Source organism: Lagopus muta, chromosome 9, assembly GCF_023343835.1.
Source record: "Lagopus muta isolate bLagMut1 chromosome 9, bLagMut1 primary, whole genome shotgun sequence".
NCBI classification, from domain to species: Eukaryota; Metazoa; Chordata; class Aves; order Galliformes; family Phasianidae; genus Lagopus; species Lagopus muta.
Window position 1 is genome coordinate 8,174,069 of NC_064441.1, and position 27,622 is coordinate 8,201,690.

At 53.5% G+C, this 27,622-nt stretch overlaps 1 protein-coding gene across 7 annotated transcripts; it reads right to left on the reverse strand.

The window, feature by feature from the left end:
- Positions 1-252: 252 nt before the first annotated feature.
- Positions 253-27,442, reverse strand: DVL3 (dishevelled segment polarity protein 3). Of its 7 annotated transcripts, none has more exons than XM_048955132.1 (17): positions 27,181-27,442; positions 11,853-11,922; positions 8,592-8,713; positions 8,096-8,202; positions 7,413-7,548; positions 7,042-7,135; positions 6,564-6,633; positions 6,149-6,288; positions 5,875-5,951; positions 5,304-5,416; positions 4,936-4,986; positions 4,668-4,817; positions 3,735-3,866; positions 3,325-3,492; positions 2,538-2,750; positions 1,859-2,257; positions 253-1,381 (listed from the first exon to the last, which is right to left on the reverse strand). In XM_048955132.1, exons 1-17 carry the CDS (start codon positions 27,345-27,347, stop codon positions 1,350-1,352), a joined length of 2,241 nt encoding a protein of 746 aa, XP_048811089.1. In that variant the 5' UTR covers positions 27,348-27,442; the 3' UTR covers positions 253-1,349. The 7 variants fall into 7 exon arrangements, with proteins under 7 accessions (XP_048811089.1, XP_048811091.1, XP_048811094.1 ...); XM_048955134.1 differs by having other exon boundaries at positions 5,349-5,416; positions 27,181-27,441; XM_048955137.1 differs by lacking the exon at positions 4,936-4,986 and having other exon boundaries at positions 5,349-5,416; positions 27,181-27,441.
- Between the last annotated feature and the right edge of the window lie 180 nt (positions 27,443-27,622).

Consider the following 27,622-nt stretch of genomic DNA (forward strand, 5'->3'; position numbering starts at 1 on the left):
CGTGGGGCTGTAGGACGGTGAAGGGGAGACCGCCCTCCACCCTGCGGGCCTGAAGCCCCGCTGGTTCTCACTGCCCTCTATGGGGCTGGCACCCATGCACGGGCACCCACAGACCACCAGGCCCAAGCCTGCTTCCAGCCCAATGGAGAACGGCCTGAGCACCCCTACCCAGAGGGATGTGGCTGCAGAGCGAGGGGCAGAAAGGAGAGCGGGAAGGAGGAGGCTGGTACAAAACAAAACACAAGGCAGCAGTCCAATAAAACTATGTTTATAAATAAAAACAAGGAGATTGGTTCTGTTTTTATAAAACCCAGCGGGCAGGGCAGGGTGAGGCAAGGCAGCGAGCGGGACCGGGGGGTGCAGGGGGCAGCGGGGCAGTGCCACCACACTGCGTCCCATGGGCACGGGGACAGGCGTGAGGGCGCGGGGGGGGGAACATGGGGCAGGAGGGCACAAGGCAGAGCCTAGGAGCAAAATACATTTCATCTCTGGAGTATAAAAGAACCGCAAACAGAAAGAGTGAAGGAGATGACGGGAGGGCACTGAGGATGCAGGCAGCCATGGCCACACTCCTCCTTCCCACAACCCAGCAGGAGCGGAGAGGAGCGGCTCTGAGCACCCATGAGAGAAGGAAGAAGGATGAGGAGGGTTGGAGCAACTGTGTGGCCCAGCAGAGCTGCAGCCCCTGCCCACAAAGCTCACATCCCTCCCAGGCATCATACACAGGGAATGGAGCAGGGTAAGGCCAGCGTTGTCCCTCTCTGCAGACAAACACAGGGGACCTCTGTGCTCCCCCAGGTGTGCCTTCCCTCACTCATTGGCTGCATTCTCAGCTCTCAAAGAGGTCTGACTGCTGTGCGGCAAGGCGATGGTGGTGCCACAGCTGCCCCAAGGACCGCCCCTGCAAGCGACTGGGGGCAAAGAGCAGGGCAGAGGCCCCCTGTAGGCTTCTTCAGGTGAAGCGAGCACTCGCCCCATGGCCCCATGTCCCACAAGTCCCATAAGGCAGGGGGCATGGCCCCAGTGCCAAGGACAGGGCAGGGGGAAGGACGGCTCTGCCCCAGGCAAGCCTGGCCCAAGGCTGGGGCACAAAGGGGAAGCAAAGGGCAGCATCTCCCCATTCCCCACAGGCACTGAAGCCCTGGAACATTCAAGCATTGGCTGAAAGGCAACTACAAAGGGATTTAAAATTCATGTAAGGCTGGGCCCGGCTCCCCTCTCAGGGTGTCTTCCGCTAGGGGGAGAAAAGCAGCCATCTTCAGCGCCATGCGCGCCCAGCGCCCTTGGAGCTCCGTGTCCTCCTGTCGGGCCACGCCACGCTCCAGCTCTCCCCCCTGTGGGCGGCAGGCTCAGAGAAAGTCAAACACCCCGTAATTCTTTGCTGCTTGATAGAAGAAACACAAAAGGGTGAAAAGAAAGAAGAGATGTTTAGGGCGGAAGGAGTGAGGCAGCAGCGACACACGGGCAAGCAGCACAGGGTGCTGGGATGGATGCGGATTAATGGGGTTAGAGAGGATGGCAGGAGGGAATTACCATCAGAGGGAATAACCATCAGCAATACATGAGTCTGGTGGCGGGATGGGCTGGTGGTACGCAGCAGGCCTGCCAGGACTGTCCACCCCACTTAAGGAGGGATTAGAATCAAGGTTTAGTTCCATTTATTTTTTTTTTCCCTTTTTTTTTTTTTCTTTTAGTTATCAAGACAAAAAAAAAAAAAAAAAAAAAAAAAAAATCCCAAAAAACAAGGGGTGAAGCCAGGGCTGGTCCTAGGAGACAAACGATGGGGATGGAGGGGGAAAGGAGGGGCAGCAGACAGACAGGGGACGGGCGCTTCACATTACATCCACAAAGAACTCACTGGGGTTGCCCATGGCCATTCGGAAGGACTGTCTACTGGCTGTCAGTTCGGGGGGCACAGAGGCCAGGTCACGGCCTGGTGGCGCCCCAGGGGGCCCCATGGCTGACGGCGGTGGAGGCATCAGCAACATGGGGGGGCTGAAGAGAGGGGGGAGGCCGGGCGGGCCGTACGACTGCTGGCTGTGGTGGCTGCGGATGCTGTGAGCCAGAGAGTGCTGGCTACGCTGGCTGTGCTGGCTGGCAGGCACCGAGCGCTCGCTGGCCGCACGCTCACGCCGCATGCTGCTCCTCGTGGTGTGGTCTGACTCGCTCCCGCTGCCGCCGGACTTGGACTCCCCGGTCTTCTCTCTCTCCTTCCTCCTCTCACTGCCACTGCGATTGGAACCACTGCTCCGGCTCCCTGCAAAGTACACATGGCGACGTTAGGAATTGGCGGGGACAAGCCAGGAAGAAAGGATGCTCCTCTATCCAAGAGAGGACTTGAGCACACTGCAGCACTGCCATCTGTCTGCACACTCCATGCTCTCAGTCTCTCAATGCTGAGTCACATAACCCTTCTGGACTGCACCAAAATTAAGGCTTTTACCCTTGCTTCCCCCAAACATAAGGTGCTGCCTAAAGGAGCAGCCTTCTCCTGCTGCATCTGCCCACACAGGCACATTTTGATATTTTCCACTCACCTTCACTGTGCTGGCTGCCTGCACTGCCCCCTCCGTAGCTGTAGCTTGGGTCAGGGAAGCCGGGATGGGGGTTGTATGGGTGAGGTGGTGGATACTGATATGGGAAAGCCATGGGCCAGGGTGCAGCTCCTGGGTGTGGGAGAGGAGCCAAAGTGTCCTGATCTGAAGCACCGCTGGAGCCATCATGATCGTGAAGGGACAGGTTAGCCATGTCTGCAAGAAACAGAGAAGAGAGGCTAAGCCAAATGGAAAGACAGCTGCACGTGATGCTGAAACTCTATGTCCACCCTCACAGGTGATAATGATGGGGCATGAAAGGGGATTAAAGAACTTGGCACTCTCCCTGCCATGAAATACAAGTATTTGCGCTTCCTGGCTGGAAAACAGTTTGATCAAAACAGAATTGTCACATCAGAAAGGAACACATCACAGCTATCTTCTACCTCACCAATTAACTCCCCCTACCCATCTCGTTTAAGTAGATCTCAGCTGTCTGAGCACCAGCCCTTCCCAACCCTGGCAATACAGGGCCTTGCAACAGAGTAGGAAAAGACTAAGATTATGGAGGTGAAATGATCACAAAGCACATGACACTGTCAATGCTGCCTCCAACCTCACAAATTGAGCTAGCTATTCTTCATCCCACCCTACCAGAGTCTGCAGAACAAGGAGCTCAGTCTGGTGGTAATAACTGTAGGTGTGCTCTCATGTTGTTAGCAGAGCCCTGCAGGGCTTTGTCCCCCTTCATCTTTTCCCTCCCACCCAGGCCAAAAGTCAAGTATCATACTTCCACAGAGGTCCCCGAAGATATAATAGCACTGCTCAGAGAAGGTGATCTTGTTCACGGTGTGTCGGATGTAGCCAGCCTTCAGCAGATTGCTGGCATATTTGCGGGACTCACGGCGGTCCGTAAAGCCTTCCACGTGGTGATACAGCCAGTCCACCACATCCGAACCTGCCACCAAATGTCAGAGTTAAATACGAGAAAGAGGAAGGCAGTGGCCCTTGAAGCAGATGGCCACAAAGTTGGTTAAAAGCATAAAGAAGGGACTTCACAGCCAATGGTTCAACCTGTGACAATGGCTTTGTTAAGTCAGTTTACACTGAAGAGATGCTCCCTTCATTCATGTTTTCTTGGGAGACAGACAACCCACCCCCCATCTCCCTGCCTCTGCTGGAAGCAGCACAGTCTCTTACCAATGAAGGCATTGGGGATGGTGATCTTCAGCCACATGCGATCACGCACCTCCAAGCCTGACTCTGGTGAAGCCATGGCTTTTACAATGGTGGCCATGTCACTGTGGATGGACAGGTGAAAGTCATCGAGGCCTGTGACAAAGGGAAGGGAAGCAGAGATGAGAAAAGACAGAGAAGACAACAGCGCCAAATGGAAGAATCACACACATGGAAGGAATGGGCCAGGGAACAATACATCATAGACAGCCCTGTGGTGCATACCAACATAACCCCCTTCCAGTTTTCACATGTTATCCTTCACAAATCAGTCATTTCTTAACGTGCAAAAAAAGTCTCCTTCCTTCCAGCCAGTCCCAAGCAGCTAAGATCAGCTAAGATCCCAAGCAACTGCCAACAGAGCCCAGCATGGGAATTCAATGCTCCTCATAAACTTAAACTTCTGTCTTTTTGGCCCAGTTGAGCTCTTTAGACCCCTGCTTCAGGGCTCTGCAGACTAGAATTACCCAAAAATCTTGAGAAAGCAACCAAAACAGCCCTGTATTCTGCAGGTCCCTCCCACACTACAAGACTGTCCTGCCCTATTTGCCCTCTGGGAGGGCCTTGCTCCAGTGACAAGGTTAATCCCTCAGGCCTCACACTGCCAGGTGGAAGGCCCCAAATGCTCCTCTGTGCTTCTGCCACAGCTCCTGGATTGCATCCATGATCTTCTACTCTCCTTAAGCAGAAGACTGAAGAACGTGGTTTAAATTCACCCAGCCAGATCTCCCATTGATCCAAGCACCTCCCTGATGAGAGCCATCTCCCACCCTCTTCCTTGGCAGCGCAGACCGTGCCCAGCCCAGCTGTCCCCAGGCAGATGTATTGCTCCCCTCAGAGCACAGTGAAGGTGTGGAAGCCGTGCAGCGGGAGGAGCACGGAGGCACAAGGACTTACGTTCGGTCTCTGGGATGGAGCTGGTGATGGAGGAGCTGGTGGAAGTGATTGTGCTCATGGATGGACTCATACCGTACGCTGGGTAGGTGCCAGTCATCGCTGCCGTGTGAGACACCCAGGCTGCTGGGTCAATGGGCCGGATAGGCTCACCTGCAGCGAAGAAGTCAGTTAGCAACTATAAGAAATTATCTCCTTATTCATTCAACCTCACGGGAGGGACAGGGACTCAGCACAGCCCATTCCATCCCCAGTATCTGCCGGGACTCACCCGGATCGGAGCATGGAGAGTCTGGCCCAGCCCAGATCCGCTGGGGAGCAACTGGGAGAGAAAGAAGAGAGGGAGGGTCAGCAGGAGAGGTGCAGAGGGAGAGATCCCCCTATGGCTCAGGGAGGGGTTTCTCTTTCCTCTGGCGCTCCAAGCAAGTGACCTCCCTGACCCAGTGAAACGCGTCCCCAGCGTGATGTGGGAATGAGGGCTGGGCCTGTGGGCATTTTGGAGTGGGAAATGCATAGCAGCCTCCCTACAGGAGAGCTGAAACCCCATCAAAACCCAATTCAGTGTCATATGGAGCCACGCACACACACACAGGAGGAACAAGACAACAACCAAGTAAGTGCTTAAGGCAGGGCTCTCACATGAGCTGGGCACCAGCGTTAAGGGTGAGTCAGCTATCCACTTACTCCTGGGTAACGAGAAGCAGCCCCGGGGGCTGGGGTCCCAGCACTTGGCCACCGTCAGGGTGATGGGCCTGCAGCAAAAAAGGCATAAGTTAGAACAAGAGCCTGGTGGCACAAACCTCTGTGTGATCCATGGCATTTGCTGTATGCTGGCTCTCTACTGACAGACAGAGAGAAATTGCCCGCTCAGTGCCCTTGCTTCCTTCCCTCCCTCCTGCTCCCTCCACTTTGGCTACAGGTTTCCTTAACAGCACGGACAGAACAACGTGGCAGCAATAATCCCACTGCTAGTCAGCCAAAGCAAAAAGACAACACAGTATACCCAGAAAAAGGGACACACACCACCACTGTGATGGCTCCAATTCCTTCTCTGGGCATGAAAACCCAGAAAGCAAAGCAACACCCAAATCTTAAGTTCTGAGTTCCTGCCAACCTGCTGGCAGAGGTGGCTGGAAGACGTGATTCACACACACCCCAAGCACACACTGTGCATCCGCTCATGGATGTGAGGAGCAACCTGAGTACCTACCCCGGCTTGTGCACGATTTCCCTCAGCACCCGCACAGCATCGTCATTGCTCATGTTCTCAAAGTTGATGTCATTCACCTGCAAACAACACAAAGGGGCGAATCTCAGAGATGTGACCAGAGGCTGAGCTCGTCACTCTGCTCAGCAGTGATTCAGCTTCCCTCTTCCAAGAGCAGCTTCCTGAGTTTAGCTTGCTTAAGTGCACAGGGAGGCTTCTGGGTCTTTTCTTACTACTATTCTAGTCTCAAAGATGGAGGTATGTGGGTGTGAAGTACCTGCAAGAGCATGTCTCCTGGCTCAATCCTGCCATCAGCTGCCACAGCACCGCCCTTCATGATGGAGCCAATGTAAATGCCTCCATCACCACGCTCATTGCTCTGTCCCACAATGGAAATGCCCAGAAAGTTATATTTCTCTGTGGAGATGGAAAAAGAAAGAAGTAAAACACAGTGAAGCAGCAGGCATGAGACAAACCACGTGCTAATAGTCACTTCCACCCCACTCTCCTAAAATCCTGGAATGCAGAAAAACTCTTGAGATACCCAAATGCTCCAAGACGTGCTATTTTCCTAAGGAATCCATCCCCTCACACTTACTCCTGCGTGTTCTCTTTGCCCCCTTCCCAGTTCCCTCTCCACCACCCATCTTGTGCTGCAAAGACTGCAAGTTCCAGGCACACCTCCTACTCACCCATGTTTAGCGTGACAGTGATGATGTTCAAGGACATGGTAGAGTCTGTGATGCTGCTGAAGGATGATGACTGCAACATAAAGAAAACATGAGATATCACCTGGTGCCTCGCTACCATTCCCAGACCCAACTCCATTCACCTGTACTCCTTTCATGCCCCCACGACACCACAATCACAACCCACAACCCCAGTCTCATGCTGATAGCTTTGTAGAGCCAGAGAGCATCAGGCACAGCCCTTACGACCACTCCACTGCCAGGAGGTCTGTGGTCCCATCTCTTTGTGCTACACTGGCTCCACTGAAGGGTTTACAGCGCCGTATGAAATCTCACTGCTTGCATTCAACCTGCTCAAGGTGGTGCCCAAAGCAAATGCAGCTGAATCCCTGATCAGCCCCGAAGAACTAAGAGAAGAGATCCAGTAGGCAGCCCACTTTGCCCTGCATTTCCCTCCCCAGGACAGCCAGCCCCTGCGTACCCGCTCAATGCGTGGAGCCTTCTGTTTCCGCCTGCGTCGCTTGTGCCTCCTCATTAGACGGGAAGCACTGCTTTGCTCTGTCGAACTGCTAAACCTAGAGGCAAAAGTATGAGTCAGCTCTTCTGCTGCTGGGATGATGGCACTGGCAGCAAGAGTCACAGAAAAGGGTATGTGGAATAGAAGATTGCATGTATGGAGAAGAGAATGTATGTGGGAGACAGACAACAGCACAGGGACTTGCTGGTCGAGTCAAGACAGCAGCAGGTCTGTGCAAGGACACTGGCACCCAGGATTACTATGCCCTACAGTGGCATCTCAGTGCTGAGAGGTGGTTGGAAGCCCGTGTTCTGCCAGGAACTTATTTCTCATACCTGCTGGTGGAGTCATCTTCATCCGAATCGAAGAAGCTGGTGGTCTCCAGCTCACTGCTCATGAGCGTGGAGGAGCTCTCGTACCCGCCCAGGTCTCGGCGCCGCTCTCCCTTCACTGTCCCGTTCACTCTGGGTGCTATGAAACAATGAGACTCAGCATGCTTAAGACAAGAACAGGGTAACAGCCCCATCCCCTCTGCAGGGCTCATGGCAACATTCTCAAAATGAATCCTCCTCAAAATCCCATCTCATACAGGCCAGCTCTGAGCACACACAAGGATCAGGTTCATTCGCTGTGGGATACCTCTTCCACTGCACTAGAGAATGAGGAAAAAGCTGATGGGCCACTAAGAACAAGGCTACTAAAATTGCATAAAACCACTCTTCTTTGGTAGACTATGGACCAGCACAAAGTGACAAGGCTACAGCACAGTCTGCTTTTCAACTCAGGAGTGAGGTACTGCTGTCTCTCTCTCGCTTCTGGAGCACTTCTTACAGGAGATGTCTCTTTTACCCAAAAGATTTTATCACCAAGCTCTGATGCAGCACGGCTATTGCTTCAGACCACTGAATAGCCCTTCTGTGCTGAGAAGGTCCTAAATAACAGGCAGACCCACCCCATATATGCAGCTGGTGCCCCCAGCTATGCCCAGCAAAGCTCCTGCCATGTTGTTAGCACTCACCATGCTCGGGTCCATCTTTCCGACGAGGTCGTTCCCTTTGTGACGACACCACCGAGTCTGTCTCTGTCTCATTGTCCAAGTTTTCCCGACTGCCCCCAGTATTAGGGCTGCAATGAAATAAAGGGACATATAGGTCCAGAAATAGCCCAAGAAGGCTCTCTCTACCACTTAGCATAAGCTTGTACTCATCAACTGTTTCCCTCCTCAGACGGGCAGGAGCAAAGGTAGTGGAGAGCAATCACAGCACATCTAGGAGTAAAGCGCAAGGGACTGTGGGAGGATGTCAGCTCTTTGCCAACTTCCCTGCACTACTTTCAGCCTGCTTTTGCTTATTGAATAACACAGCCCCACTTTGAATCTGCTCCCAGTCCCACCATCCTGCCCTATGGCTGGCTGTGATTCCTGCCCATTTGGATAGGAGTGTCCCAAATCTTGCTCTTCCCACCCTGACTTACAGCAAAGCCACCACAGGTCCCTCAGAAACCAGGTAACTTACTGGAAAGAGGGGGGCCTGGAGTCTCCAATTCCTCCCGTGCGTTCCATGGAGGGCGGCAGCTCTGTTTGGTTATCGGCACAGACTGACCCAGCATCTGAATGGGAACCCTCTGCAGATACCAGCTGGAGGAGATGAGAGACAGAGGATGAAGTGGCTGAGGGAGCAGGAGAACACTTGCAAGAGCAGCCAAACAAGTAGGCTAAAAGCCTGTCTGGCCCAGGATCGGGTATGGAATAGGCCAAGCATGTAGCAATGTTCCTCTCAACGCCCTCCCAGACGCTGGCTATTTGTGTCTCACGAATTCCTGACCCAGCAGGGTAGCCTGGATGGCCAGCTTAGAGACTGACATCACCTCCACACTCACACTGCACAGTTTTTAAGCTCAGGTAACCTTAACATCCTGCAGGAAAGAGTGGATTCCCCTTAGTTATTCTTATGTCAGAAGAAGGCAGCTACCAGTCACTCCTTCCCTCTGTTTTAACCAGCCTCTACAGCTTGGCCTTCAGGCTGTGGGACCCAGCAGGAGTTTCACATCCCCCACTAATGGGAGGTGGGGGTACCAGAGCTCAGGGATGAGGTGTCAAAATTTCTGCATTTTCCCTAGACAGAGTCAAAACCCAGGAACTATTCATACTAACTATGCTTTGAGGCAGAACAAGCACAGCTACTGCTCTGCCTCTGGATCTAAGATAAATCACCAATTTCAGGCTCAGGGAATGAGATGGAGCTTCTCCTGGGGAATGACATGGCCAATGGGTGAGAAATCAAATGAAATCAATGAGCCCGGCTGAGCTCAAAGGAAAGTGGTTTCCTCAAAATCATTCCCTATGCAGGTTTGCCCTCTCCCCACCTCTGAGCTGCACTGTGCTGGGTTAATTCCAACTGGGCAGTAAAGCAACAAATAGCCTTCTCCTTGCAAGATACATTCTGGGACCTTCAAAGCAGAGATGAGAGAGGATCCAGGGAATGAGTTCCTGGGGAAAGGCTAAAGCTTGCCAGCAAGGGAAGATCAATTTCCATCTTTAAGAGCTTTCCAACACCTCTTCTTTCTTGTATTTGTGTGCACCATGATGTTCCCTGCACAGCAGAGGCAAGCAGTGGGATGACTCTCTACCAGTACTGGGGGGCAGCAGGGCTCTGCACTCTGATCTGCTCCTGTCTGGGTCAGGACAGAAGGATCATCAAATGGGCTGGAAAGGAACTGACAGCTGCTATCTGAACTGTAACACTCAGTGCAAACCATCCCTCTGAGGACTTGGGATGTCATGACAAAGACCCCGCAGCACATCATCAGAGCAGGGAGAGAACAGTCTGCTGCCAGGGAGGCACTGGGAACAAAGAAAGGGATGCCAAGACAGAGCACCCCGAAAACCCTCAGCCAAGGGAGCAGACAGGGCAGAGAACACCCTGGGGTGCCAGAAGCTGCAGAGCTCGTCCTACAGGCCCCGGGACAAGCCCAACAGCTCCTGCCCTCACAAGTGTCTAACCAGCTCTTCTCTCACACCCAGCTCAGCCCTCCCTGCCTCCAGCATGCCCCAGGCACACACCCAGAGCCCAGCTCTGCTCCTGGCCCCTTCTTATCTTCCCAGGACACATCCCACTGCCTGAGGGCTGCATCCCTGCTCCGGCTGCCACCACCTGGAAGCACATGGGAGAAGAGATGCTACAAGTGGTCAACACTGCCTAGGGAAAACTGATAGTGTTCTGTGCTTGAAGGCCTCGAGTCAAGACCAGGCAAATAAATGTGGACAGAAGGAGCCAGCTGCAGGCAGCTGTCAAACAGCCCTGAGGGGAGGGGGTGTTTGGGAGCAGGGGGAATGCTGCTGCCTTACTCCTGAGGCTGGGATTTCCTGCAGGGAAGGTACTGAAAACCACCCTACACTTTTCCTGCCTTCTTCACTGTCAGGAAATATTCACTCAGATCCCAGTCCCTATCTTTTCTTCTAGCTAAAATTAGTACCAAGTTCCTAAAATAGCCTCATTCCAGTCTGTCTAGCACAAGCAGCAAAGCAAATGCTCTCCCAGTCCCAAACCACTCAGTAAGACTCAATAAGGAGAGAAAAAGTCTTCATCAGATGTGCACAGAGGTCTCCAAGATCACTGTTACCCTCTGTGCAGGAGTGCTGGTGGAGGTGCTGACCCCGGGCACCATGCCTACGAACAGCCAACATTTCAGAGGCTGCAGCAGCACAGCATTCCAGCAAGATGAGAGCTCATGCTAATGCTCCATGGGCAGCTGAGACCCATCAGTCCCCTTGAGAGCCACTGCAAGGAAAGCCTGCGGCTGCACAGAAATATGAAGCACAACAGAAGGCACAACGGGTTAAAAAAAAACAAACATAAGCGATGGAAAGGGCTCAGAACCTCTGGGTTACCCTGGCAGGGCACGTGAAAACAAAAGGCCGCTGGAAATGGAGGAGTGGGGCGATGTCTGGGGCTTGGGCAGCCACTAGAGGGAGGGCAGCACAGCCTAGCTGCTCTGTGTGGGAGCCTGAGCCCCCTGTCCTGCAGCTTGCAGGCAGCTCAGCACTCCTTGGTGCCACCACTGTGCCTCGCTGGTTGATGCAGGTATAAGAATTTAGGTCTTATCCAGCCCGATTTGCAAGAGCCTGGATATCTTCCACTGTTAATGGACTATTTGTCAGCACCTGGGTCTTGGTTCTATTTCTGGAGTGGATTCACACAACCCAATCAGCACAAACTGCAGCTCAGCAGAGGGGAAAAAGGGATGATGACCTGTGGAGACCAAATACCCTCTTCCCCCCTGCAAACAGAGGGTCCCCCGTGGGGCACAGGCAGGCATGCGGACAGGGGGCAGAGCATGTGCATGGCACGGCACGAGAAGCTTGTTCTGCAGCTGCCCAGGCAGTACCTTTAGTCTTCAGGGCAGCCCAATCCAGTCGGCTTCACCAGCACTAGAGTCACTTAAGCCCTTTGTCACCGGAGCAGGACTTTCCTTGGAAAGCTGACCCTGCCATAGGGGCACATGGGTTACAGGCTGGGACCACCACCTCTGCCAAGCAACCCTTACAGCCAGCTCTTGGCAGAGGTATCCCACATCTTGCCTGGCACAGGAGACCCAGCACCACACAGCGCAGCCTCCAGCAGAGTCTGGAGCACAGTAATCCAGTTATCAGCTTCATGAGCAGTTAGCACTTTGACAGTACAGAGCAGTCCCCATGATTTAGTTGGTGCTATGCAATCAAATGGTGGCTTTCAGAGAGAGAAGGCAGCAGCAAGATAACGAAGGGACATGCTTACCCACGACACCACCCGGCCATTGAAACAGGGAAGCTTGGCATTGTCATCTGAGATTTCCTCTTTCACCACCCTGTGAAGGAGAGCAGACTGTTAGAATGGGACCCAGAACCTCAGGGAAAAGGCGACCTTCCTTGTGGGGAGCATGCAGCCAACAGCCCAGGCTTTGGGAGGGGACAGAGAGGGGCTGTGTGATCCCCTCTGTGTCACAGCCACCACAGCCAGGCTGGAGGGGAGAAGACCAAGGCAGAACAGACTCCCTTTGGGCACATCCAGCTGTCTTGCTCTGGATTCAGTTAAAAAAAAAAGTAAAACAAAACAAACTAATAAAAAAAAAAAACCACCCAGATACACGTTTCCGCTTACTTCTCAAGAAATGCATAATTTAAACCTCTTTTAAAAAGATCTGAAATCATCACAGCCCGTGCCAGAATCATCTAACAGATGAAAGCGAAATACATGAAACACAGCCTCCCAAATGTTACTGTTGCTTTTTAATTACATACACAATATTTCAACACGGCATCAAGCTCTGTAGCTGTGCCGGGATGTCATCTTCCTGCATTACACAAGCAGCTGCACTGCTATCACTCTTCACACTGATTTCTTTTCCCCCCAACAGTGCAAACATCCGTTTTCTTCTCTGTTAAATATCTCTGGGCACCTAAAGCTTTTCTCCAGTCAGAACCAACTTGTAGTATTAGTTAAACACAGTGAATCCATCTTTGATAAATACACTGAGGTGTAGACATTCCCGCTCATTGCAGGGGAGTTGGACTAGATAGCCTTTAAAGGTCCTTTCTAACTCAAATGATTCGATGATTTAACAGCAAAACAGTCTTCAACAAGCTGATTTCCCTCTATGCTCCATGACAATGAGGATACAAGTGTGGGACAGCCCCCTGGGCACACAGGCCAACCCATGCGAGCTGCCTCTCCCTGCTCCCGGTGCGCACGCACCCGGCCTGGCCGCGCTCGCATCCATTCATGCTGTCGCCAGTAGCCTGGAGCCCATCCAATTCCTAGAGAGAGCTCCAAGCAGAGCCAACTTCCAGCACTGCACGCTGCGTGCTCGGGGACACAGAGTCTGGTCTGTGGCTGCAGGGACGGGGCGATATATTTGCGGGGTCAAGGTGACCAACCGCTGGGTGCAAATGAACTGTTCCTCTTTCAGCAGGGCAGAACAAGCAGCCTCTGTCTGAGCGCTCAGCGCTTCGTCACCTCGCTCCAGCCCCAGACACCCTGGGGTCAGCACTCCCTGCCCACCTCCACAGAGCACCCCTCTCCCAGCCCCGTTCCTTACTGTCACCACAGCAAGGTGAATTATACACTTAAGACTACGCAGAGCAAAAGCTGACAGTGGAGGACAGGGCACAGGGATCTCCCTGCAGCTCTGCTCCTGTCTGTCAATCCTCAAACCAACCCCAGCTATTGGGATGCCGTACTCCAAACCCTGAGCTGCACAGCTGTACTTCTGCCTGCGTTCTCAGCACCACAGCCGGCCAAGCAGCCTCTGGGGGAGCTGTGTGCGGTGCCACGTCTCTCCTTGGCGGCCATGCGGGGAAACCTCCCCATGGATCGGCCCTGAACTGCAGGGTCTTTTGGGAATCCCCAGAGGGCAAACCCGGGTGGTGTTCCAGCTCTCTCATTCAGGAGCCTGGGGAAAACATCTGCTCCATGCTGATGGCAGAGGGACTGCTTTATTTTTACCATCAGGACAGCCCAATTTGGGATTTTCCCAGGTTTGCAGCCCCGCTGGGGGTGTGTGCAACACAGCAGGGAGTGAGGGATGGCGAAAGCTCCCTGCTGGAAGGCTGCAGCCCAGGCGAGCCTGTGTCTGACCTCCCCTGGGCGACAAAAGCTTCGCTCCACACCAATGTGCCGTGGACAAACCATGCACTGGGCGCCCGGCCCAGCGTTCCCAAGTGCTCATCTGCATTGAATTTTCCAACAAAGAGACCTGCAGGAGGGAGGGAGGGAAAGAAGGAGGGACAGAAGGAGGCAGGGTGACGGGGAGGCAGGCGGAGTGGGCGGATGATTCAGCCTCCATCCCCAGCGACACGGGGGCGGCTGTGCGGGGCCAGGCCGAGGGGGAGGAGGGGACGAGGCTCTGGTTGCTGCAGGAGTTGGGCTCGGGTTTTGCAGAGGAGAGTGGAGCCTGCCAAGGCTGACACAAGCAGCACATCTGCTCCCATGCAGCTGGGGGAAGGGTGAAAAGGGAGGGGAGAAAGCCCAGCTTCGGCCCTCACCCCATCCCCATGCTCTGGATAAAGCCAGCAGATTGTCTCTCCGCTGGCTGGGAAGGTGCCATGCTCCCAGCTTCTCTCCTGCTCTGCTGGCAGCCAGCAATGAGGACACGGGGACGGGCAGGCAGACGCTGCCTTCTCTGGGGACTCCCAGAGCAGCTCAGGAAATTAGAGGGTATTTTATACCACACAGTCATGTCCTAGGAATGAAGGGAAGGTGGGGAAAGAGAGAGAGTGAGCACAGGAGAGGAGGAGGCAGTAAAAGCCGTCTCACAGAGCACTGCACTAGGAGCCGCGCTGAGGTTACCAGCACACAGCTGCTGAGCTCCATCCAGTCTTCCACCTCCCTCTCTCCCCTCCCTTCGGTGGCCTCCAGCCCAGCCCGGGCTGCGGATGCAAGGCAGTTTCTAGCTGCAGCCAGCGCAGGTCTCTCCTGAGCAGGGCCCGCCAACCACAGTGGGTCTGACGGAGAGCTAAGATGGAGTAGCACCAGCTGACTGCCTGGGGAGAGAAGGAAGCCCGGAGGCACAAACCAAGGCACGGCCGGGAGGGTTTGAGCCTCAGCCTTGCACGCTCAGCAGCAGTCACTGCTCCTCTCCAGCAGCTCTGTCCCCCAGTTTGCCAACCTAAGGGCAGGGTGCTCAGATAACAGCAATCACAGGACCTAGCAGTGATCAGAAAAGCTGCATTTCGGTCAGCACCAAAAAGAGACGTGAGAGAAGAGAACCCCTCACCATGTCAGACAGCTCGACGGTGAGGATGAAAAGGAGTTTTGTCACTAGGGGAGGTGCAGGCATTGGGAACACAATTAAGTGCTGACAATTGCACGTTAAAAAGAAGATGTAAAACCAATAGAGCAGAGGAAAAAAGATCTGTTCCTTTGTTTAGCTCAATTATTGAAAGCCCTTCACTGAACAGTGATATTTCTTCCAAGATCATAAAGACAAGAAATAAAATGCTGACATTAATCCCCTCTTGTAACTCCCCAGAAGTGCAGTCTAGGCAGGTCGCACCTCTGACCTTGCCAGCCCCCATCTCCTGCAGAACCACAGGAAAAAAAATTAAGTCAGGAGACGTTCCTATCTAATAGCACAAGCTTCAGACATTTGCACACCAAAAAATGCAATCTCATTTTCAAGTCCTGTAGTACACACACGCCTTAGGGCAGGGATGTCTTGTCTCCAAACGATTCTATAGATTAATGATGCTGAACAGCACAAGGAAACACCTTCATGTGTTAGTATCCAAATGCAAGCATTGCTGAGTTGTGGAGCAAAATCCTCCCTTCTCCAGGATCAAGCACTGGGGCCGTGAGGATGAGCTCTGCAGTCCTATTGCCAGAAGAAAAAATTGGACAGGGCAATTCTCCAACCGAGTTGAGATGTCGGACGGAAACTCTTCGCCTGTTAGGTTGAGCCCAGACACAGCACATGTGCTTCCTGCAGGGATACAATCCCTCCAGGGCTGCAGGTCCTACCCAGGAATACGTAAGTGGAGCAGTGAGACCTTGGGCTTCACAGCAAGCAGCGTGCATCAAACAGGATTAGAGGATTGGAGGTGTCTGTCTCCATAAGCTGGGGAATTCTTTGGGTCTTCCTCACTGTATTTTTATCTCTCGTGCAGGTGTGGTACACTGGGGTGAGAAGGTCTTTCTCTGTAAACAAAGACCAACATTCCCCATTTCAACCCCCCCGACACAGTATTTTCCACTGTGCCTCTATGTCATAGCAGCAGAGGGTGAAAAGGGATTGCAGATGGGTGAGTCTTTGAGCTCCATCAGACCCCCTCCCAGGGAGCTGCTGTTTTCCTCCTGTCAATTAACAGCCCCTGCCCCGTGTGCCAGGACAAAACCCCTCACAGCACTGTCTGTACGTGGGCTCCTGTTCAAAAACACAACACACAGCTCTGCATGGAGCAGGAGAAGCCATCTCTGCTCTCCTTGTAAACACAGGTCAGTTTACAAGGATTCCTCAGGCGGCACATCACCTCATTTCAAGCTACTGCCTGCACACAGGAGCAGAGACATGGTGCCTAAGAGCAAAAACACGTGAACAACTTCTTCCATCTTCAGCGTCCCTCAGCCACACCCCCAAAGCATCCCCATGTGATCCCCTCGATAGTCTGAGCAGTCCCTGCCCCAGTGACATCTGAAATGGCAACTGTTTTCCCCAAGAACTCCTACCAACACACTTACAGTCCACTCTTACAGTCCACTGGACATACACCAGGAAATGCTTGGCTCCAGCAGGACTTGTGCTCACTCACCAGATGGCAGATGACAGGCTTAGTGCTCACCTAGCCCAAAGACTGGAAAAGGAAGGGCATTTGAGAATAAGCTGCCTGACCTTGCAGGCCTGCCCTGGAGCACTCCTTATCAAAGAGAAGTTAAAGCCTTGGATTTCAAAGCGAGCCGACAAGCCCCTCCTGCTCTGCCCATCTGGCTGCAACCAGGCCGACAGGACAGCCTTCACTGACCTGGGGGAAGCTGTGTGGGGCTGCAGGAGGCACCTCCACTAATTCATCCTGCCCAGCGAGCTCTCAATCCCAGAAGGATGCTGGGAGCCGCCATCAAAGGAAGCATTCTGCAGGGCCCTGAAGCTTGGGTGACACTCTCAGCCCTTTGAATTGGAAATCAGGACAAACGGACCTGCCTGCAGAAGCCCAGCCAGACTCTTCCTTCTGATTTCAGCTCCCCAGGAACTCCAAGAGCTGTCTGCACAGTCCAGCACGAGGGTCGCCTACACCCCTTGCTTTGCTCTCAAATGTTGGGTGGGCTGTTCCTCACCTTCCTTGCAGAGAACAGGAGCCCCAGGCTGGGTGCTGGGGCAGGGAATGGTTCAGGGGAAACTCAGCCCGCACCGCGAGGAAGGTGGGACTGGGCCTTCCTTCCTATCCTGGCCCTTGGCGGAGGGACGCCAAGTCAGTCCTGCTTTTTCTTAACAGCAGGCAAAGCTCCTGCCAAAAAAGTGCTGCTGCTGTGGAATGTGCTGGGCTAGCAGTACAGCTCATTCCTGGAAAAGCATCAACTCAGTGGGAGAGCAAGGAGAGGAGAAGAGGGGAAAAAAGGGAAGAGGGGGAGGGTGGGAAACAAGGTCTGAACACCCAGACCTCCCCACCTGGAAGGCTGGGAGCTGCCCCCATGACAACCTGCATGCCAGCCCTCCCTGGTCCCAGGTCCCACACAGCAGCCCTGCCAAGCTCCTGGAGCACCTTTCTGCTGGCCAAAGTTGGGCTGGGAAGGCACAGACCTCAGCAGACCTCTGTGGGGAACAGCAAGGTTCATTTCTCCTGGTGTGCTAACAATTATTTTGTATTTAATAACGCATTTTCCCTAAGAGGTGACAAATCAGCCTCTATTCACATCCCTCCCTCAAGGGCTGACCAGCTCACACCTACCCTCTCCTGGCACAAACAGCTTTGGGTGCGTCCCAAGGAGACCTGTCCAACCTCCCAGCTGGTGGGAGAAGGCACTGAGAAGAATAATGGATAATGATGCTCCTACTCTGCCTACCCAGTTGGGATACCTGCAGCAACAGCTCTGCTGACTGGGTCTACCACACAGACAACCCCTATAAAAACAACAGAGTTAAAGCTCCAAACTTGACATCCTATCACAAGGCTTTTGCCAAATACAATGAAAAAGATTCATGCAAAGAAGAGCCTTTCAAAGCTGTGGCAGATGCATAGTAGCAAAGACAGAACGCTGTCGCTGATCACAGGTTATTGCAGCACCATGAAGAAAGGGCAAGCAGTGACACTACATCCCCATGGTCATGAAATGCTGAAGGAAGGAGAGAGTGTGAAGGGGCCTGAATGGTCAGAACCACTTCTGACCATCACTAGGTCAGGGACACGCATCCTTTTCTTTCACCTCCAGAACTTGAATAACTTTGGCAAAACACAAAATATTAACTCTCAGGAAGTTGTCAGCAGGCCAGAAAGAGCTTGGAGGAAAGCAGAACATAAAAATCACACTTTAAAGGCTCAGCCTACTGGTACACGACACCATTTCAAGGCAGAGGAAGGCTGGCTGCTTCACCTGACCTCCTGCCTTTGATGGAAGGAATGGTACAAGTATTCCCTGTACAACCAGAGTGCAACTGGAAAGTACTTAAGCAGCCTTCCATACACATCATCTCTTTTAGCTAATACCAACCACCTTCCCCTGAAGATACAGGGATGAGCAACACACTGAGCAGAGCAATCTCCTACCAAGCTCCATTTCCCCAGCCAGCCGAGCTCGTCCTGCAGTCAGCACCCAGCAAACAGGCACATTCTGTTCAACTGCTGGAAGGAAAAGATGAGATGCTCCCGTCCCAGTCTAACCAAGCGTGTGCTGGCACACAATCCTCAGCTCAAGATCCAGAAATCGGGTGACAGCTAGTTGTAAAGCAGGAGCCAATCAATTACTGTAAATTGAAAGGAATCTGATTAGCCAAGAAGCAGGGAAAATGCGAGCTGTCTCCACCCTGCTGCTGGTTTATTCTCCGCAGTGGAAATTCCCACTTCTCTTTCTAGTCTTTATGAAAGCCCAGAGGATTCCTCTTGACATTGGATGGATGTTCTGCTGGATAAAGCACTCTCCAGGCAGCCAGGAGATGGTTGTTTGCCAAAGACTCCTCCAAAGGAGCTGCAGAGCATTCCTGGCACAGGATGCAGGGACAATCTGGAAGGAAGGCGTTCCTGCGAGCAGCACAGCTTGTGCCATTCAGCCGCCTGTCTAAGTGATGGCTGGCATTAGTCAGTACTCTGAGCAAGGTGTCACCGACAGAAGTCAGCCTGGAGCCTGCTGGGACTTGCCTCCCCACCAAGAAGCCTCTTCAACAGGAGGAAAGGTTTCCCTGTGATTTAGAAGCAACATACCCCACCTCCGAGGGAAGAAACACAACTCAGAGCTGCTTTTCTCTGACTGCACATTCCCGAGCCTGACCTGACCCTGCTGCACAACACTGCAAACCTTCCCACCTGCCACCCCAACAGCTGCACCGCAGGCTGGAGAGTGGCCAGCGGCCTCCAGGACTCACTGCCACACGTGATGCAAAACACTGCTCTTCCAGAGAATCTCAGAGCCAAGGCTGCCAGCAACCAGGTCCTGCAAGGATGGAGAAGCGTAACAGAAGGCAGCACAATCTGTTTGCAGTTACAAATATCCTGTGAGCTCAGTAGCAGCCATTAACTGGTCACTGTACACAGTCACCTTCACCACGCATCATTACTGCAAATAGGGCCATTTCCTGGGTCGGTGGATCTGCTGATAAATCAAGTTACAAGACCTTGGTTTTGAGCTTACTGATTTCTGTGATATCGATACCAGATTTCCACAAAGCATTTCTCCTTCACTCACATGTGAAGTCACCAAAAGCACTCCATGTCAGCCAACAGGGAGCTCGCACAGCCTGCAGGTGACACAAGCAGTCCCCACCTCCAGAAAACACACCTACCACACAGCTCCCTGTACCAGAGCACAGGCACTGACTGCACCAAAGGCAATGCTGTAAGAAGAGACCAAAAGATTTGGAAGCATACCAGGCTGGCAATACCAGCCCATCCAAGAAGACCGCTGCAGCAGGATCCCAGACTCACGCATGGGGAACATGCAGTGGTTCTGAGCCAGCTTGGCACATGGGACTCAGTACACAGCCCCATATGGATACTACATACCTGTGCAGTACGTACCTGAGCTGCCCCAAGGAAACCCAGCGAGAGCGTACCTTAGGCTGAAGCAGGTGCTGCCTCCTGAACTTCCTCTGTCCCTTCCAGGATCCCTGGGCAGGGAATAACTGGATTTATGTAACCTAAAGAGTTTCATGTCATTCCACAGCTCACTCTGGAAGGAAAATTATCTCACACGAGCCCCTTCAGGTGCATCTACCAGCTCCCTAAGACAACAGGGAGGCCTGTCACAGGGCCATGCAGCTCCTCAGAGCCACAGGAGTCATTAAGAATACATTCAAATGACCCAACGCAGTGCAGTGGCAAAGCTTCCTGCACAGGTTCCCAGCACAGCACAGCCCCAGCCAGGCCCATGGGCAAGTCTGTATAAATGGCCAAAAATACTGGCTGGGCTGGGCAGGACTGAATGAACTGGGACAACTTGTTAGCTGCATGCAAACAGCAGGATGGAGTTTGCATATCCATCACAGCTTCTGGAAAAGAAAAAAAAAAAAAAAGCTTCAGTGTAAGAAGCTGCTGCACCCTGAAGCCAATATAGCAACCAACCATCAGTACAGCAGCCTTCACCCTGCCCAGCCTGCCACCAGGAAATGAGGAGCACCCCAGCCTCCTTTAGCCAAACCCTAAGCTCCAAGGCTATCACAGAAACAGCTGCCAACCACCAGAGGGGCCACGCAGCACACCAGTTCCTCTCTAGACATTGAGGGCAGGTCACAAACAGAGGAAAGCCTTTCAGCACAGCAGTTGGTGCCAGTTCTTCAGAGGCAAACCTCTCCTTCTCTCACAGCTCCTGTCCTCAGCCAGGACTGGGCTCCCACTGCAGTGATTTGGTCACTGCTTGCGGCATCTTCTTGTCGTCCAGTTCTATCGAGAGAGCCACATGCAGACAAGCCAGGAGATAACCAACAGAATACTCAGTGGGGCAAGGTACCAACCACTGCTTCTGCTGCCTTCAGTAGTCAGCCTGGGGAAACAATGCCTCTGGCACATCTTCAATAAACAACCAATACAGCAACGACAGCCCAACCCTGCCCCGCGATACAGGACTGCACAACAGGAAGGTCAGCATCAGGCATCTCTGCCTGCCAAACCCTCCAGAGAATTTCGACCATTGCCAGATGGGCTCAATGTTATTGCTACCAAAAAAAACCCCAACAAAAGCAGTGATGGAAACAAGTGGTACTGAGAGCTTCAGATCAGAGGCTCAGGGAGATACTTGCACGGCAGCTGTGTGAGATTTCTAGTGCAGCTCTTTGCAGACAGCAGTACTGCACAAAAGCTCACATGCACCCTATACTCTTAGAGCATACAAAGTTAGGGCTCACTCTGCTGTGTAACAGCTGGGACAAACAGCGACACAGCCACGTGGTGCCACATCCCCTCCTGGAAAACCACTGGGGTCACAGGGCAGGCTCCAAACAACAAACAGGGGATGGCTGGAGGAGGAAATCCATAGGAAACACCAGAGAAACACAGCCCTCACTGCTGCCTCATCAGCTGTGCGGTGTGATGCAAAACTGTGTGACAACATGAAGGCGATTTCCTGCAGGCATAGCTCTCCGTGGGCTTTCACACAAATAACCCAAACCACAACACTGTTGTATCTACTTGGATGCAGCCAAGGGTGGAGGAGCAGCAGTTCATTATGGCAGAGACCCTCAGAATCCAATTTTCTCTGTCAATACTCAGTTCCTTTTTCCACAAGTTGGCCAAGAACAAAAGTAAGAAACATTTCAATCAAAAACATAACTGAAAACAATACCTCTCCAAGTAAAATGCTGGTTCAGTATAACACCATATTTTGGTAAAAATGCATTCAATTAAAAAACAAAAAAAATCCTGACCAGCTCTGCCTGCAAACAAGTTCAATAGCTGCTGTAAAGCTCCATTGTTTGCGTAGTACAGACAAGGCCTTAGGGAAATTGGTCTGCAGCCCAATTTGGCTAACTTGGCTCTCAGAACACCACCCTTGGGCAGAGAAACCAGGCTGTGACATCCAACGTGGCCTTCACGAGCACAGCCCCAACCACAACAGACGGAGCCGGGCACCTCCACCTCCAGAGCCCAGCTGGGTCTGAGCAGGGACAGAAAGAGCAGATCATAAAATCACCGAATCGCAGAATGGTTGGGCTGGAAGGGGCCTTAAAGCCCACATCCCCACCCCCTGCTGTGGGCTGGTTGCCCCCAGCAGCTCAAGCTGCCCAGGGCCCATCCAACCTTGCCTTGGGCACCAGCAGAGATGGGGACTCACAGCTCTGGGCAGCCTGTGCCTCACCGCCCTCTGAGCCATTCTTTCCTAGTGTTTCATCTAAATCTCCCTTCTTTTCAGTTTAAAGCTTCAGTTACCCCCTTGTCCTATCACCATCAGACCACGCAAAAAGTCTGTCCTCTTCCTGCTTGTAAGCTCCCCTTACCAGCCCAGGAGACAGACGCATGGGTTGCATTAACCTCATACAAATGGCCCCAAACCATCTCCAGAAGAGCCTTGCTTATGGGGTCAGAGCCCTTTCCATGAGCAGGCAGGGAACCGTGTTCCTCTGAAGCAGAAAAGAGGAAAACTGCTGTGGCTGCTCATGTGCCTTAGTGCTGCTCTACAGCAGCTTCACTGGTCTGATCTCCAGGCTACCTTTCAATCCAAGGAAGGAAACGTGCAGGGTATGAAGCCACTTCCACCCGCTGTGCCCCAGAAGGCAAGTCACTGTGGGCACAGACCTGAGAGCTGAGTCTTTCATAATTCCAAACAGACAGAAGGAGCAGCCAGCACAGGTTCAGGAGCACAGGTCACCCCATCTCCCCCTGAAGTAGCATGGGAATGTTTCTCATCATCTCTGGATCCAGGAGAACACAGGTGTTTTGATGCAGTCTTAAGTCCTTTGAAGGGCTCAGGTTCGAATTGCTGTCCCACCATGCACAGAACTGAGGACTGGCTGGGTGCTGAGATGCAATGGCCACAGCGCAGTGGGGCAGTGCTGCTGCTGACAGAAGCACTGAGCATACAGAAGAGCCACGCACAGTTCTGGAGGAGCTTCAGCTCACTTACAATCTCAGCACAGACTTCTTGCCATCCCCTCCCCGTGTGATACCCACACTGACATGGAATCACCATGGGAGCATGGGACAGGCAAAGGTCTTCTGCACACAGTAAAGTTTCCAATTCAAAAAAAAACAAAGTAAAAATGAAGCAACTCCCCCAGGCTTGCACTACAAAGACCTGGCAGGAAGGCGGGGGCACCGTGCCAGCAGGCTTCGGGACTGACACTGCTTATTGAGCTCAGGATCCCTTCCCCAGCTCCCAACGATTCCAGCCAGAAGGACAGTCACTCCTGGCATCGATCTCAAAAAAAGATCCTGCAATAAAAATAAATCACTCAGCCCTTCAGTGAGCGTCAATGCGTTTCCCCATGCACATGTGGTGAGGTCGCCAAATACCAACGGCATCTGACCCCTGTGCTGGGAATTCCAGCAGCGCCCGCTTTGTTCTGCCTCCAGAACGCTGCCCTAATCACTGCTTCATACCCGGCTTCGCAGGGCAGGTGATAATTAAGCAGGTCTGGATTAGACACCGGGCTAGAGATTAGTTCAATACCAATTTCCACTTGACAGCTGAGACCTCAAATCATGGCAGCTCTGAAGCTCAAATTGCAATTGAGTCCTGCAGAGAAGAGGGAGAAGGCAGCAGCAGAGCAGCACCGCCCCACACTGTGCCCCAAAGCTCCAGGTCCTCCCAGCAACGCACGGCTGAGATCCCCATGCAGGAGGAGTGGCCCTTCAGCTCAGCCTGACCAGGCACAGAGAAGCAAAGCCATCACAAAGGATGCTTTCCCAAGCGCTTTCTCCACACAGTGGAGAAATTCAGGCTTTCAGACGCTCTGGGGTTTATGGACAAGGAGACAGAACTTAAAGCCACGTACTGAGAACTTACCTGGATGCATAAATCACACTGCTTTAACTGAAACTGCTTTGAAAAGTTTAACTTCAGCGTGCCCCTATGGAAACCCCTTTATTGACAGCACTGAGTAGCATCAGTTACAAGAAAAAAAACAATCCATGGGATATCACCATTCAATCAGCATAAGAATATCTTCAGCTGTAGCAGCCAACACTCTGAGATCCATACAGACATTCTCGTGCCCACAGAACTCACAGCACCAGCCACACGATCACTGCAAGCACATCCGCAGCATGGATCAGGAACAAAGAAATCAAACAGCTTCTTCAGAGGTCCCTGAAAGGCTGCGGGTGGAGAACAGAGCTGACCAGTGGGCAGAGCACGGCACTGCCCTCTCTCCTGCTGACCAGCACACAGATCTTACCTGGAAAGCACAGGATGAAAAGACTTAAACCAGAGAGACAAAACCTTCCTTGTCTGAGCAGGGCAAAGGATACTCTCCTATTTCACAGCAAAGCACACGCACACGAAGTAGCTCAGGTCCAAGAAGAATACACCACATCTACGCGCTGCTGAGCTTCCACCATCGGTGCTCAGCTCTTCCTGCTGTCTCCAGTTCTTGGATTAGCTAAACATGAAGTCAGCATGGCTGTACAAGTGTCCACACCTGAAATCACTGCTCCGCACAGCTGGGCTCAGGCTGTGTTCTCTGTGCTGAGGCAAAGAAGCACTGCAGCTTTCCTACTGCTCTCCCCTCAATTAGATGAATTCTTGTTTCTCCTCTTTCCCACCTGGGCATGGCACCATTCTTAACTTGGGGCTGACCAGGATGAGCCCCTGGCACAGCCACCCTGGAAAGCCTCCCATTTCCAAGGAGATGTAAACAATGAAGCTGCTCCATCACTGCCCTGATTCTCAGGGCAAACAAATATTAACAAGATAAACAAAAGAACAAAAAATCCCACACACCAAGACTGCAGCTGAAACGCTGCCCTGGGGATGGGCAAGCTGCAGGGAATGCTGGGCTAGAGATGCACAACCTCCAAAGAGGAGGAAGAGGGAGAAACCTATTCAATCTGAGCACCAGAGGCGAGAGGAAACATTGAATTAAGCCTTGCAAGGTCCATTCCAACCAAGCAGCCACGCTGTGATTCCATGAAAGGGGCTGAGGGATGAACGCATGGCCCTGCAATGCCTTTCTTTGGCACACAGCTGCTGAGCACAGCCAGCATTCATCTCTTGCTGGTTTTCACTAATGGCTCCAATATTTACAGGCCTATATGGACGTTCCTCCTGCCCTTCTGTCCTGCCTGTCCCTGCAGACCAACTGATTGCTTTCTCCCGGACACCAATTAGCAGGGATCCCAAAATATTTCCAGTGCCTCCTGGGGCTCCACAGCATCTTGGAGACAATGCTGCAGCTGGACTGCTCCAACCCTTCTCTGGCTTCCTTGGGCTGTCTGGAAAGGAGGAAAGACCCAAACAGCTCTACTCTGATGGGGCAGCCCTCACCAAGAGAGGTTTCTGCCCTCCATTCCATGCAGTGCTTTGGCACAATGGGGCACGACCTCACCTACATCCCAACGGATCTCTTCCAGCTGCAGAACCACCTTCACTTCTCAAAGTCACTTCTTCCCAGAGGAACTAGCTGAAATCATCCTCATCTCCCACATTCCTGCGCATCTGACCTCACCGGGTCTTCCTGAGCCATTCTTCCTTCTCCCTCCTCGTACCCTATGTGCTTTATCTTCAACTTTCATTAACCCACCATCTGCCTCCTCTCACGGAGCCTTAAAGACACAGAGGAGGATGAAAAGGCACAAGGCAGAACACTGCTGCCACCAGACCCCTCTTCCCAACTCAAGACACTGCTATTTATTACTAAACTTTGTTTATAGCTGCGCAGACACTCTCCCACCCACATGGCAGTATTTCATTCAAGACAAGTTTGAATTCACTTCAAGAACATTTCAAAGGATCCCCAAGCATTTGTTTACAAACAGCGTGCGCTGAGAATGGAGAATTCACTTCTCCCACCACTGAGTCACGGTCCCCTCAGAGCCGAGGAGAGACAGCTGTTCCGTAGCACCCAACAGCTGAGGGACAGGAAACCATCGGCCAACAACTGATAGCACAGGGGAGATTTATGGAAAATGAGGGCTGAGGACTTCTATTTGGATGGAGGGAAGGGGGAAGCTGTCGAGGGCTGCAGCTCTCTGCTGGGCCTGGAGGAATGCAGGGAGGCGAAGCGTCCCAGACTGTGGTCATAGGAGTGACTCCAACTTCCAAGCCTCATCTGAAAGCTGGCACCACCCGAGCTAACGGGAACCTGGGCACTAGGATGGCTTGGCTGCAGAGGGGAGAGCACCCCCTGCTGAGGCAGCCACACGGCTTTCCATCCAAGCCCCAAACAGGCCCAGCCCTGTGTAACTTACGGCAGGAGCCAAAATCGCAGCCCAGGGAGGCATTTTGGCACAGCACGAAGACACTGGGAAGGCTATAAAACTGAAAGCTCTCTGCAGTCCCAGCCTCCATCCACAAGACCTACTGTAAACACTCAATCTTCAGAGGAGGAAAAAATGCAAAGGGAAGGAGATCACGCAACTCTTTCAAACGGCAAAGCGCTAGGGATGGTGACGGGTCACGTGCTGTGGAGGCCAAGAGAAGCTGTGAAGGGAAGGGAGCTCCACAACAAAGCCAGAGGTGTCACCAAGAAATGAGGACCAAACAAAGGGTCTCACTGAGATCTGATCTCACGGGGCTCCCCAAGTCAGTCAACGACCTCAGGGAGATAGGAGGCAGCAGCTCCAGAGCAGATCAGTCAACACAACTGTCCGTGGTAGCACTGACTGCCTCGCATCCAAACAACCACACGTGATGGAAAGAGCAAGGAAGAAACCATGAAAACACAGGTGCTGGAGGAGAGCTGCACCAACAGGGGACACAACAACACAACAAAGCAGGGCTGCTCCCCTCTCCCACACAGACCCTGGACTCTGTGCGTTCACTGGAGTCACCAGAGATTAGAGATGGAGCAGGGGACATCTCGTATGCTTTGCCCAGAGCTGGGCAGCACATGGAGAGCTCTCAATCCCCCTGCACGAAGGCGGGAGACGGCTGGTCCCATTCCCCATCCCAGAGCCGGGGGAGGGGAGAAGGGACTGCCAAAATGGACGGTGCTCCCCAAAATGGATGGGAGGAGAGCCACGCCGTCCCGGGCAGGGGCCGCGCAGGGAGCGATGCCCTCGCACCCTCCCCAGGTGCACACAAAGGAAGGCCCCCGGCCTTCGGGGAAAGGAACGGCGACGTTCGGGGGCCGCCACCACCGCTCTCAGCGCGGGGCCGTGGCGGCCAGCCGGGTACCGCCGAGGCCGGGGGGGCTCCAGGGTACCGCACCACGCGACGCGAGCGGGGATGCGCACGGCGGGGACTCCGGCGCCCCGTCCCACCCCCACGCTGCGGGGCGCAGCGGAGCCGGCTGAGCCCCAGCCCTGCGGAGGGCCCGGCCCGGGGCCGCGCTCACCCGAAGTCGTCGTCCATGGACTTGAAGTAGAACTTGTAGTTGGGGCGGTTGAGGAGGCCCTTGAAGTCGCCGAGGGTGACGCGCTCGGCCGGGATCGGCAGCTTCACCAGGTACGGCGTCTCCTGCTCGTCCAGGTGGTAGATGATCTTCGTCTCGGCCGCCGCCATGGCGCCCCTGCCCGGCCGCCGGGCCCACCGCTCCTCCGCCCTCGGCCCGGCCCGGCCCGAGACCCCCGGCCGCCTTCCGGCCGCCTCCCGCCGCGGTCTCGCTCGGCCCGGCCCGGCCCCCTCCCGCTTCGGCCCGGCCCGGCTGCGGCCTGCCCGCGCCGCTCCCCCCTCGCCCCTTGTTCTGCGGGTCCCAGCGCCGCCCGGACGCACCGCGCACGCTCCGATCCCGCGGCCCCGCCCCCCGCCCGCCGCCCCGGCCCCACCGGAAGCGGAAC

Bases quoted from the DNA above. Each gene is read 5' to 3' on its own strand.
- DVL3 (XM_048955132.1), bottom strand. From the start codon at position 27,347: ATGGCGGCGGCCGAGACGAAGATCATCTACCACCTGGACGAGCAGGAG. The intron at 3,867-4,667 runs GTAAGTCCTTGT...CCTTTGTCACAG, and splicing joins CTCCATCCCAGAGACCGAAC to GCCTCGATGACTTTCACCTG. The intron at 2,258-2,537 runs GTGAGTGGAAAA...TGTACTTTGCAG, and splicing joins AGGCAGCCAGCACAGTGAAG to GGAGCCGGAGCAGTGGTTCC.